The following is a 12,153-nucleotide window of genomic DNA, read 5'->3' as shown; positions in this document are numbered from 1 at the left end:
CACCGGGGCCCCCGACTCACGGTCCGGCTCGGCCATGGGCGCGGGGCGGGGGCCCTCGGGGCTGTCACCGACTGCTCTGTCCCGTGACGGCACCGGAAATAGGAGGGGCAGGGATGCGACAGAGAACTACAATTCCCAAGAGGTATCGCGGCAGCATGCGCGCTGTCTCGTGGCGCGCTCCGCTCTTGAAAAAGGAAAACGCGCGAGAACCGGACTACGAGTCCCAGAGGGCCTGGCAGTCGACAGCCATGTTGGTAAAGGGCGTCCGGAAAATGTGTGGTCGGCTAGAGAGCGTAGTCCATCTGACTACTCTGATTGGTCACAGCACGGTCAGGGGGCAGGGCGTGATCGATTTGCCCTGCTCTGATTGGGTGAAAGAGGGGGCGTGTTGGGGAATTCCCCACAGGGCGGAAGCACTGGAGCTCCCGGCAGAGCCCAACGACAGACCGGCGGCCGCGGGGGCCCCTGAGGTGGCCGGGGCCATGGCCGGGGTTGCGTGCTTGGGGAAGGCTGCGGACGCGGATGAATGGTGCGATAGTGGCCTAGGCTCTCTGGGTCCCGACGCAGCGGCTCCCGGAGGACCAGGGCTGGGCGCGGAGCTGGGCCCGGGGCTGTCGTGGGCGCCCCTCGTCTTTGGCTACGTCACTGAAGATGGAGACACGTGAGTGAACCCTAGACTGCCAAACCGAGCCCTGGGATCCGATGTCTGGTTTCCCATTAGTCTCGGATCCCTGTGGCTTCCTAACCTTTTACTCTTAAGTCTGACTTCGATGCTGGACTTCCTGACCCTAATCCCCAAGTTCTAACTTACTCTCCTACTTTCATCCTATCCCAATAATTTCTGACCTTCCTTTCTGGAGCTCTGTTCTTAGCTCCTGGCATCCACATCCTACCTACTGACCCCCAAGCCCGATTTGAACCTTCCTGACCCCAGTCCCAAGACCTTAGTTAGAACTCTGGCTTGGGTTCCTTCTGCCCTCTAACCTCCAAATATGATCTTTGATCCTTAGCTCCTGATTTGTTTTTAGACGTTGATTTCCAAAATACTTGCCCCAAAAATCTATGATCCTGTCTTCTAAGTAATGATCTCCAAAATCTTAAGTTCAGAGAACGTAAGTTCCACGCTACCACTGCAGACCTATTTTAGGTACTAGCGATAAGTAGTGAGGAAAAGAGACAAAAATGGATGTCCTGTGGATTATGTATTTTAGTAGGACAATTAGATTGCTAGAAAGACAGGAAGAAAGAGAGACAGAAAAAGAAAGGAAGATTCAGTCGAAAGGCAGTAAATGCTTTGGGGAAAAGGTAGGAAAATGAGTCAAGTTTTTAAACTGAGGAGAACATTCTAGGCAGAAGGAAGGGTGGTTGAGTCCTACGTAAGGCGCTGTGCCTGGGAAGTGGAAGTGTCCTATGTAAGGGACTGTACCTGGGGGTTTTGTTGTGTTTACTGTAGCATCCCCAGTGACTCAAGGAGTGTCTGACGGATGAGGCACTCAGTGGATCTCAAAGAACCACCTTTGGTTTCATTAATTTTCCCTATTGTCTTTTCAGTTTCTATTTTATTGGTCCCTGTTCTAACTTTTTATATTTCCTTTCTTCTGAGTGCTTTGGGTTTAATTTTATAGGTTTTTTTTAAAATTGGGAATTGAACCCAGGGATACTTTACTACTGAGCTATATCCTTAGCCCTTTATTTATTTATTTATTTGTTTGTTTGTTTGTTTTGAGACAGGATCTTGCTAAATTGCCAAGGTTACCCTCAAATTTGCAACCCTGTCTCAACCCCCCAGATAGCTGGGATTACAGGCATGGGTGCGCCACCAGCCTGGCTCAAATCTTTGCTTTTTAACTGGACTGTTTAAACCATTTATGCTTAATTTAATTATTGATATGGTTATTTATTTCTTGCTATTATATGTTTCTGTGTATCTTATCTTTATTTTTCTTCATTTTCTGACTTTTTGGAAGTGGAGTTTTTGTTATTCCATTTTATGTCTTTTGCTGGCTTATTTGCTATCACACTGTTTTGTGATTTTAGTGGTTGCTTTAAGGTGGGCTTGGCAAACGGTGGCCTCCAGACAAAATCCAGCCAGTCACCTGCTTTTGTATGGTTGTGAGCTAAGAATGTCCTTTGTATTTTTAAATGGCTTTTAAAAATCAGCATAATAACAGTTCATGAGAAGTGAAAATTATAAGAAATTCAAATTTTATCTAGATAGGGAAGAGGGGTGGGAGGGAAAGGGAGGGGGCAGGGGATTAGCAAGGGCTGTGGAATGTGATGGACATATATGTACATATATGAAGACTCGAATTGGGTGTCAACATACTTTATATATAAACAGAGATCTGAAAAATTATGGTATATATGTGTAATAAGAATTGTAATGCAAAAAAAAAACCCAAAAAACAAAGTACATGTATAAACGCATGAATTGGCGGGAACATACTCTGTATACAAAGATATGGAAAATTGTACTCTATATGTGCAATAAGAATTGTAAAACATTCCACTGTCGTGTATTTAAAAAAATAAAATCAATAAAACTAACTAAATAAATATTTTTTAAAAAGAAATTCAAATTTTAGGCTCCATAAATAAAGTTGTATTGGAATATGGTGAGGCTCGTTCATGTACATGTTGTCTGGCTGCTTTTACTACAGCAGTGGAGTGAAGAGAGATTTTGTGAGGGCCGGGCTGTAGCTGTGGTAGGGACTTGCCTAGCATATCTGAAGTCCTGGTTCCAATCCCTAGCACCAGGAGAAATAAAACAAACAAAAAACCCAAGAGACTGTATGATCCCAAAGCCTAAAATAGTTATCTATCTCCTTATAGAAAAAGTTTGTTGACTCTTGCTTTAAGGTTTATAATGTATGATCTTATCAGTGTCCCTTCAAGCAGTCCTGTGCTACCTCGAATGAGGGAAAGAACCTTAGAATGGCTGAGGTAGCTGAGTTGCACGGTGCTTGTGTAACATTCGTGAGGCCCTGGATCCAATCCCTGGCACCTCCAAAAAAAATCCCCTCTTGGTCTTTATGCCATTCTTGTCATACATCTTACTATAAACCCCATCATACATGGATATTATTTTTAAAGTATCTTTAAAGAGATATTTACATATTAGGAAAAAAACACACCCATATAGTTACCATTTTCAGGGTTACTTTATTCCTTTGTAGATCAATTATTTCTACTTGATATAATTTTTCTTTTGCTTGCGATTTCCTTGAACTTTTCTTGCAGCATGGGTGTGCTGGTGATTAATGCCTTTAGCCTTTATATATCTCAAAACATCTTTGTCTTTTTTTCCCACTGCTGGGTTTAAACCCAGGGTCTTGCACGTGCTAGGCAAGTGCTTTATCACTGAGTACCCTCCACCCCCAGCCCTTGTCACCTGTATTTGTTTCTGAAAGATATTTTTGCTGAGTAATGAATCCCAGGTTGACGTCTGTTTTCCTGAACTTGAAAGGGGTGTCTCCGTTGTGTCTTCTTGTGCATTTCCTATGTGAAATCTTCTATCATCTTTATTTTTATGCCTCTGAACTTATGGTGCCTTTTTTCTCTGGCTGGTTTGAAAAAGTTTTGTCTTTTTTTAAATTTTTATTATTTGTTGATGGACCTTTATTTCATTCATTTTATTTATATGTAGTGCTGAGGATCGAACCCAGTGCCTCACACATGCTAGGCAAGCGCTCTACCATGGAGCCACAACCCCAGCCCAAGGTTTCTGTCTTTATTACTGGTTTTGAATAATTTGCTTATGATATAAGCAAAATAAAAAATAAGACAAATCTTATTTTCTTTATGTCCTTGGGATTCATGTGCTTGTTGGGCCTGTGGTTTTTATCAAATTTGGAAAATTTCCAGCTATAATTTCTTTTTTTTTTTTTTTAAGAGAGTATGAGAGAGAGAATTTTTCAATATTTATTTTCTAGTTTTCGGCGGACACAACATCTTTGTTTGTATGTGGTGCTGAGGATTGAACCCGGGTCGCACGCACTCCAGGAGAGCGTGCTACCGCTTGAGCCACATCCCCAGTCCCAGCTATAATTTCTTAAAATATTTTTTCTGTCTCCCTCTTCTTTTGGGGACCTAAATTACATGTGTACAAGACTTCTTGAAGTTGTCCCATAACTCATGAATGCTATTCTCTCTCTCTCTGTCTCTCTAAGTTTTTTTCTCTGTTTAATTCTGGATTGTTTTCACCCTGTCTTCAAGTTCATTAATCTTTTCTTCTGCTGTTGTTATCTGTTACCTGTTGTTAATCCCATCCAGTGTGTTTTTTATTTCTGATGCTGTAGTTTTTATTTCTAGGAATTCAATTTAAATTATTATCTTTATTTCTAGTGAATTTTTTGAACATATGGAATAAAGTTACAGTTATTTTAATGTTCTTTGCTAATTCTAATAGCTGTGTCATTTCTGGGTTGATTGATGGTTCTCGTGATGGATTATGTTTTCCTGTCTCTTCACATGCCTGATAATTTTTGGTTAGATTCTAGACATTGTGAATTTTACTTTTTGGGCTGTTAGTTTGGTATTCCTGCAAATATTCCCGAGTATTGTTCTGGGGTGCAGTTAAGTTACTGGAAGCAGTGTGATCCCTTTGAGTTTTGCTTTTATGATTTGTTAGGTGGGTGCCGAACAGTTCTGCATCTAGGGCTTATTATCCCCACCTTGAGGCAAGACCATCCTGAGTAGTCTCCTCAGTGTCCTGTTAATCATGAGGTTTTGGCCTGGTAGGAATGGGCCCTTTTGCTGGCCCTGAGTAAATGATGGGTACTTTTCTCTAATCCTTTTGGATTGGGATCCCTTTGGGATCCTCCCAGACATCCGACAACTATTTCCAGAGCTATTTCTGGTCACCATGCCTAGTATACAGTGAGTGCGCCATGTTTGTTAAGTGAAGGAATACAAGAGCACTTGACCTCTGCCCTCTGACCCCTGTCTTTCTCCCCAGGGCACTGCACTTGGCGGTGATTCATCAGCATGAGCCCTTCTTGGATTTCCTCCTGGGCTTCTCCGCGGGCACAGAGTACTTGGACCTGCAGAATGACCTAGGCCAAGTGAGCCACTGGGGACCATGTAGGGCACGGGGACCAGGGTTCCCGGTGTGATCTTAACTTCTGCTCTGTGCCCCTGTAGACAGCCCTGCACCTGGCAGCCATCCTTGGGGAGGCGTCCACGGTAGAGAAGTTGTATGCAGCCGGCGCCAGGTTGCTAGTGGCAGAGCGCGCGGGCCACACGGCCCTGCATCTGGCCTGCCGCATGCGGGCACATGGCTGCGCACGCGCGTTGCTCCAGCCCCGCCCGCAGCTCCCCCGAGAAGCCCCAGACACCTACCTCGCAGAAAGCCCCGACCACACCTCGAACCCCAGCCACACCCCTGTTGCCTTATGCTCTGAAACCGACTTGGAGAAGGAGGAGGAGGAGGAGAGTGAAGAGGACTGGAAGCTGCAGTTGGAAGCCGAGAACTACGAGGGTGAGCATCCCTGAGGGTGAGCATCCCCGCAGGGTGAGCATCCCTGAGGGTAAGCATCTCCACGGTGTGAGCATCCCCCACCCCCCACCCCGGGGTGAGCATCCCCTGAGGGTGAGAATCCCCTGAGTGTAAGCATCCCAGAGAATGAGCATCCCCGAGGGTTAGCATCCCTGAGGGTGAGCATCCCCGCAGGAAGGAGGCCGGCTCCCAGGCAGGAGAGGGTCCCAGGCCTTGGGCTCAGCTTTCCTGGCCTGAGACCCAGCCCCTTGGATCATCATCCCTAGGCCTCAGGAACCCTGGCCTTGCAACCATTCAGGCCCCAGATCATTGAGGATTGGGCATATAGGACTTAGGACCTCCATCTAATGGTCTCAGGTAGCTTGGGACCCAAACCTGCCACCCAGAGCTTCCAGGATCCAGTGGTTGGACCCAGGCTTCTCACCTGCATGGTGCATCCATCCAGGATCCCTGTTTCTACCTACAAGCCTCAGGCCCCAGCCCAGCCAGGACTTGGGGATTCAAAACCCAGTCTTTGTGCAGTTATGGCATCTGGGTTCCCAGCCATGGGCAGCAGCTTACTGGGGCAGCCCACCCCAGCCAGGCCTCATGGGGAAGGAACTTGTCTGCCAAGGTTCCTGGCATCTGAGTGTCTCAGCTCCCCCATCTATAAGCTCAGCTTCCTGGGATCAGGCTGACCAGGTCACTTAGGAACCACTGTTCAGCTGAGCCTGGATCCCAGGCCCTTCAGCTACCCAGGTCTCCAGGCCTCAACATCTGGGGCCCACAGCTCAGGATCCCAGGCTCTTCACCCACAGGCCCCAGACATCCTACAGCCCAGGAATGGCACCTGCCCACACGCTTAGCCTGCCTGGCACTCAGGATCCACCCGCCGTGCCTGGGAAGGAATTCAGGAGCCAGACCCCAAACATGACCCTTCTTGGACCCCCAGCTTCACGGCACTGGGGAGCTGGGCCCCTCACCCGTCGTCTCACACCAGCTGCTCTGTTCCCAGGCCACACCCCGCTCCACGTGGCTGTCATCCACAGAGACTCAGAGATGGTTCGGCTACTCCGGGATGCAGGAGCTGACGTCAACAAACTGGTGAGCTGCTGTTCAGGGCAGGTGTGCAGGGGAGGATCCGATGGTTGGGCCCAGGCTTCTCCTCCTGGGGCCTCTGACCTCTCTGCCACACCCCACAGGAGCCCACGTGTGGCCGGAGCCCGCTGCACTTGGCAGTGGAAGCACAAGCCACCGAGGTGCTGGAGATCCTCCTGAGGGCAGGTGCCGACCCTGCCGCCCGCATGTATGGGGGTCGCACCCCCCTGGGCAGTGCCCTCCTCCGACCCAACCCCATCCTCGCCCGCCTCCTCCGTGCACATGGAGCCCCCGAGCCTGAGGATGAGGACGACAAGTCCAGCCCCTGCAGCAGCAGTAGTGACAGCGACAGTGACAGCAGGGATGAGGGCGTGAGTCAGGAGGGACACGGGGCAGCCCAGCTGGGGGGTCAGGGTAAACTGGCACTGGAGGCGGGGAGGAGATAGTTAGGCAGGGCATACACCAGCCTCGGGACGCTATCAAGGAACTCGGTCGGGCAGCCGCGCGGGGGCTGCGGGCATCAAGCAGGACAGATGGAGGGGGCGGCGGGAAGAATGTGGGCAGCCGAGGTTGGAAAGTTAGGCAGCTGCAGAAGTCGAACTTGGGAAGAGGTTTGGGTGGCAGTGATAGTGACATGCACAGGGGTCGATGGCAGCGTGGGAGTGAGTCTGGAGAACAGGAGTTGGAGAGCTTGGCTGTGGGCAGGTGACCTTGGGCAGCGCTGGGAACACTGGCAGAGGGGGGAAGACCTCAGTCGCAGTGAGGAGCGAGGCCTTGGGTTGGGGAACACGGCAGCAGACACGGCCTCGAGCGAGAGACAGCGGGAATCGGGGGTTGAAGGAGTGTGTGAAGGCAGGGGGCGTGGGGAGGCCTCAGTGCTGAGCAGCTGCTGGGCCAGAGCGCCAGTGGCAGTGGCGGGAGACACGCACCTGGGAGCCATGACCTAAGTAGTGCTTTGAGAGCCAGGAGCAAGGGAACCCGGCTTCCAGCCAAGACCCAGTTCTTAGGGTACTGTGACTTGGGCAGTGGGCAAGGTGGCAGCTGCCTGAGCCCCTCTGCCACCCCCTCTACCCCCAGGATGAATACGACGACATCGTGGTCCACAGTGGCCGGGGCCAAAACCGGCCACCTCCCACCCCAGCGTCCAAACCTCTTCCTGCCGACCCCTACCCCGTCTGATTTTTTGTGTTAATATAATTTCTGATTTAATAAAACCTCAATTCTGACAACCAGCGACCAGACTGCTGTCCTGTCACTCCCGGCCGGCCGTCAGGGTGCAGTGCCACACGCCAGGCGAGGTGGTTTTCTCTGTGCTTTATTCACTTGGAGGTGGCAGTGGGCCAGCTGGCGGGGGGGGGGGGGGGGGGTTCCTGAGCTGAGACGGCCCAGACCCCGCCCAGCTTGGACTTGTCCCCTCAGGATTGGTTCAGAGCACACCCTGCCCCCCCATCATGGTGGGGGCTGGAGTGGAGTGCCAGGTGAGATGGGGGCTTGGGGCCAACAGTCCTAAGCCATTGGGTGTGCTGGGGGGGCATGAGCCAGGGTCAGCCCTCCCTCCTGACCCCCTCCCCCAGCATGGCAGCGGCCTTCTGCAGCTCCTCCCACACGTGCTCCAGCCGCTCCAGGTCGTGTTCCTGGTGGGACCAGACACTGGGAGTCACAGGCAGGCCACCTCAGTGGTCACCTGTAAATGGAGGCCCTGTCTCTGCTCACGATGACAGGCCACTGTGGTCATCCCAGTTGTTGCCACATCCCATCTTGGTGACACAACCCCAGAAGAGAGGTTGGCCAACGTGACCAGTAGGGAGGTCCATGTGGACTGTCACAGCCAACAGGAGCAGCCACAGGACTGGCAAAGGCACCTGATTTGGGTGACCCATTTGGGATATGATGGCCATTTTGGTTACTACCACTAAGCATGGTGACGCGGCAATGGTGTCCCCCTCTAGCCCAGATATGCAGCGGCTTTCATGTGGCCGGCTTGCGCATTGTGGACTGGCAGTGATGGTTAACTGAAGTGCCTCAGGGGAATAATGGTGGCCCTTCTGGTAACTGTGGTCTCAGGGGAGCCACTGTGGCCCAACGGAGGCCTTGCTTGGGTGTCGTCCTGGTCACTCATTTGTTGTGTTTTGTTTGGTGCCAGGGATTGAACTCGGGGCCCTCAGCCACCGAGCCACTTCCCAGCCCTGTTTTGTATTTTATTTAGGGACAGGAGCTCACTGAGGTGCTTAGCGCCTCGCCATGGTTAAGGCTGGCTTTGAACCCGGATCCTCCTGCCTCAGCCTCCCGAGCGGCTGAGATGACAGGCAGGGCCACCACGTCTGGCGGTGGGTCTTGCCATGTGGTGGGTCTTGCCATGTGGCCCAGCACTAGCAGCTTGTTTGGTGACCTGTCTTGGAGACCCCCCCTTCAGCACTCACCTCCCTCTCTGAAGCCTCTTCCTGCTTGGCCCCAGGGCTTGGCGGCGGCTGCTGCTGGTGATGGTGGTGCGGCAGGTCCCTGTGCCCCTCTCCTCTGCCCGCCTCGGCCCCCTGCCATAGGCTGCGGTGCCCACCCAGCATCTTCAGCCCTTTCTCCTCTGCCTTGAACTGGGCCGTCTCCTTGTCACTGGCCTTCTCTGTCACCTGCCTCTGGGGGCCCCCTCCGCCCTCCAGATGGTGCTTCCACAGGTCCTCGAAGGTCTCCAGGGGGCCGCTCTCCTCCTTCTCCGCCTCCTTCTCCTCCTTCTCCTCCTTCTCCTCCTTCTCCTCCTGCCGGAGCCGGCTGTGCAGCTGCTCCTGGACCTCGGACCTGTGGCTCCTCTCGGCCGCCTCCTCCTCTTCCTCCTCCCTCACCTCCTGGCTGCTCCGTGTCTTTCCAGCCTCCCGCTTCTTGAAGTCCCCACCCAGCAAGGCTTTCTCCTCAGGTGACAGGCAGCCGTAGGGCTCTGTGTCACACATCTCTGGCAGAAAGAGACGGTGCTCTCTGTGCCGCACACCGGGAAACCCACAGGGGGACTGTCCAGGACGGGGAGAGGGGCCAGCTGCGGGACTCTCTGGCCCAGCCCGTCCCTCTGCAGGAAGCCTGCAGGGTGACCAGGCCAGGCTCGGCCAGATGGGAGCCCTGGACGGGAGGACCCAGGCAGAGCCCTGGTGGGGTGAAGCGGGCTCCGGGGGACCCGGGCCTCCTTACCTCTGTGGAGAAGAGCTGTGCAGGGTCCTCTCTGGACCTGGCCCAGGGTCAGCACCTCTGTGACCACCTCTGCCAGACAGCGGGTCAGCTGGGGATGGGGCAAGGTGTCAGGGGGCAGGTGGAGGGCAGCGGAGGCGGAGAGGAGAGTGACTGGAGGGACGGGGGCAGTGGGGACGTGGAGAAGGCTGGGACGGGGGGAACCCAGAAGGATGGGGGGTCCACACGTCTCACCTCCTCCTTGGAGGGCCTTGGTGCCAGGGGAGCAGCCGTGGCTGTGAAGAAGGGTGATGCTGTCCTGGGTACTGACCAGCTTCCCGGCCACCTCACCCTCCCTAGCCCGCCTGCCAGGTGCACTGTCCCCACCCGCAGTCCAGTCAGAACCGCTGGGGTCACCACCCCAGGCCCCACTCCCTGGGCCAGCGCCAAGGCCACCCATCCCCTGACCCCTGGGATGCTGGTGCTCACCAGGGCCCAGCAGCAGTGCCAGCAGCGGGGGCAGTGTCAGCAGGAGCATGGCGGAGGCAGGCTGGGCTGGGCGCGTGTCCCCGGCCCCTGGTTGTAGCGCCAGGTGCCAGAGCCTTATAACCAGCGCAGCTCCCCGCAGGGAGGGGAGTGACCCTGCTCCGCCCCTCCCAGCCTGCGGCACAGGGACAGCTGTGGAGCAGCCCGCCTACCCCAGACCCTCAATTATTCATGGGGACCTGCCTTGCACACCCCCACCCCCAGCTTCCAGGCCTCGAGCGCTGTGTGCTCTTCTTCGGGACACAGGACACAGGGGCTGCTTCTACGGGCCCCAGCGGGAGGAGGCCCTGGGTTGAGTCCAGGGACAGCCACTCACAGACCCACCTCGGCAACCATCCTCCTCATCTGGGAAGGAACCTCACTGGCTCAAGAGGCCACAGTTGGGCTCTGGCCTGGGTCCCAGTCCTGCCACTTGCCAGACAGACAGCCCAGGGACAATGGCTTAACTTCTGGCATTTCTGTGTTTATAAAACAAGGTTGGTGACAACCCACTCCACAGCTTGCTGGTGAGGGTGAAATAGTGTGTATGGCACGTACGGCAGTGCCCAGCGCGGGGGACTGCAGGGTCTGCACACCAGTCCACTCAGTTTTATTGAGCACCTTCTACAGGCCAGCTCCCCTCCTGGGCCCTGGGGCCACAGCAGTGAACAATCTGGCCAACACCCCAGTCCCGAGGGGGTGACGAGGACATACACACAGGTTACGTAGGGAAGGAGAGAACACTGCAGTGAATGACAGAACAGTCGTGGGGCCATGACAACTTCGTCCTTTACTCTGATGGAGCCGTGGGGGCTCTGGGGAGGGAGGGGCAGGCCCTGACTTGGGGGTTCACAGGGAGTCAAGGAGACAGCCGGCTTCTGTGATGATCCAAGGAGGAGACACTGGTCAGCAGGACTGGCAGAGGGCAGGGAGGAGAGGGCATGACAGGCTGTGGCAAGATTCTGAAGGTGGACTGCCAAGGTCACTGATGAGCTCGACAGGGACGTGGGAAAAACTGCTGAGGAAACCTCAGGGTCATTGCTGGAGCAGGGGACAGGGGTGAAGCGAGGTGAGTTCCAGTGGCCAGCAGAGGCCTGCCCTGGGAGGCAGGGACGAGCTCGGCCTCCTCGAAGCTCCTGGGGGGCCCGGGGCACCTGCCTGTGGTCTGGGGTTGCTGGATGCTGCCAGCCCAGTCCTCACAGCCACAGCCCCCCCCCCATGTCGGCTGGGACCCCCTGCCGTTGCCCAGCGCCTCCCGGGTGGCCCAGGCTCTGCCCCTGCTCACAGCCGCACAGAGGTCCCTGTTCTGACCATTTATTGAGGACCTTCTGCCCAGCACGAGGGAGGAAAGGAGATGGAGGACAGAAGTCTGTCCGTCCTCCTCCCGTCCCAGCCATCCTGCCTCCTGCTGCGGGCCCCAGGAGCAACAGGTCACCCAGGGACTCAGAGAGGGCGGGCAGGGGAGGGTCAAGCCTGGAGCCGGGGTGTGAGTGACTCAGCCGTCAGGAGGGTTCAGGAAAACAGGTCCCTGGGCCGGGCCTCTGCAGCCCAGGCAGCAGTGACAACCGCTGGTGTGCGACGTTCTCAGCTGGAGGCCGCCTGGCCAGGGTCTCTGGGCTTCCGGGGTTGGTTGGGACCAATGTACTGGAGAGGCACGTGGGTGGGGGCCGTGATCCGATCGGTGCCGAGGTAGGGCTGGAGCGCAGGGGGCACGAGGACAGAGCCATCCTGGGGACAGAGGAGGCCTCAGGACACTGCCCTGCCCAGCCGGCCCCCCTCCCTGGTGCCCGGCCCCCTCCCTGGCACTCGGGCTGGACCCACACCTTCTGCTGGTTGCTCTCCAGGAGGGCGATGAGGAGGCGCGGCACCGCGCAGGCCGTGGCGTTCACCTGGGGAGAGACGGCTCA

The 12,153-nt window shown here is 54.8% G+C and overlaps 2 protein-coding genes and 1 long non-coding RNA gene across 4 annotated transcripts in view; 1 reads left to right on the top strand and 2 right to left on the bottom strand.

Annotated features, from left to right (window-relative positions):
* Positions 1–216, bottom strand: part of LOC107151485 — a 1,957-nt gene extending 1,741 nt beyond the window's left edge. The window contains exon 1 of the long non-coding RNA XR_007343088.1: positions 21–216. This is a non-coding gene — a long non-coding RNA (uncharacterized LOC107151485). The remainder of the gene's footprint in view (positions 1–20) is intronic.
* Positions 217–405: 189 nt separating this feature from the next.
* Positions 406–7,808, top strand: Nfkbib (NFKB inhibitor beta). Its single transcript, XM_015496878.2, has 6 exons — positions 406–661; positions 4,958–5,063; positions 5,143–5,479; positions 6,492–6,580; positions 6,679–6,945; positions 7,652–7,808. The coding sequence occupies exons 1-6, from the start codon at positions 483–485 to the stop codon at positions 7,751–7,753; spliced, it is 1,080 nt and encodes a 359-aa protein (XP_015352364.1). The 5' UTR covers positions 406–482; the 3' UTR covers positions 7,754–7,808.
* Positions 7,809–7,873: 65 nt separating this feature from the next.
* On the bottom strand, positions 7,874–12,153 carry Ccer2 (coiled-coil glutamate rich protein 2). Of its 2 annotated transcripts, none has more exons than XM_015496880.2 (7): positions 12,070–12,153; positions 10,592–11,974; positions 10,211–10,297; positions 9,977–10,017; positions 9,746–9,833; positions 8,995–9,515; positions 7,874–8,208 (listed from the first exon to the last, which is right to left on the bottom strand). In XM_015496880.2, the coding sequence occupies exons 3-7, from the start codon at positions 10,257–10,259 to the stop codon at positions 8,119–8,121; spliced, it is 789 nt and encodes a 262-aa protein (XP_015352366.1). In that variant the 5' UTR covers positions 10,260–10,297; positions 10,592–11,974; positions 12,070–12,153; the 3' UTR covers positions 7,874–8,118. The 2 variants fall into 2 exon arrangements, with proteins under 2 accessions (XP_015352366.1, XP_048646887.1); XM_048790930.1 differs by having other exon boundaries at positions 10,211–10,725; positions 10,805–11,974.

Source organism: Marmota marmota, unplaced genomic scaffold (genome assembly GCF_001458135.2).
Source record: "Marmota marmota marmota unplaced genomic scaffold, marMar, whole genome shotgun sequence".
NCBI classification, from domain to species: Eukaryota; Metazoa; Chordata; class Mammalia; order Rodentia; family Sciuridae; genus Marmota; species Marmota marmota.
The sequence above is the reverse complement of the archived record's forward strand: the minus strand, read 5'-3'. Positions and strand labels throughout refer to the sequence as shown.

Excerpts from the sequence above, each read along its gene's own strand:
- Ccer2 (XM_015496880.2), bottom strand. The coding sequence starts at position 10,259 with ATGCTCCTGCTGACACTGCCCCCGCTGCTGGCACTGCTGCTGGGCCCT. Across the intron at positions 10,018-10,210 it reads GGCACTGCTGCTGGGCCCTG|CCACGGCTGCTCCCCTGGCA; the intron begins GTGAGCACCAGC and ends CCTTCTTCACAG. Across the intron at positions 9,516-9,745 it reads CACAGCTCTTCTCCACAGAG|AGATGTGTGACACAGAGCCC; the intron begins GTAAGGAGGCCC and ends TCTTTCTGCCAG.
- Nfkbib (XM_015496878.2), top strand. The coding sequence starts at position 483 with ATGGCCGGGGTTGCGTGCTTGGGGAAGGCTGCGGACGCGGATGAATGG. Across the intron at positions 6,581-6,678 it reads GAGCTGACGTCAACAAACTG|GAGCCCACGTGTGGCCGGAG; the intron begins GTGAGCTGCTGT and ends CACACCCCACAG. Across the intron at positions 6,946-7,651 it reads GTGACAGCAGGGATGAGGGC|GATGAATACGACGACATCGT; the intron begins GTGAGTCAGGAG and ends CTCTACCCCCAG.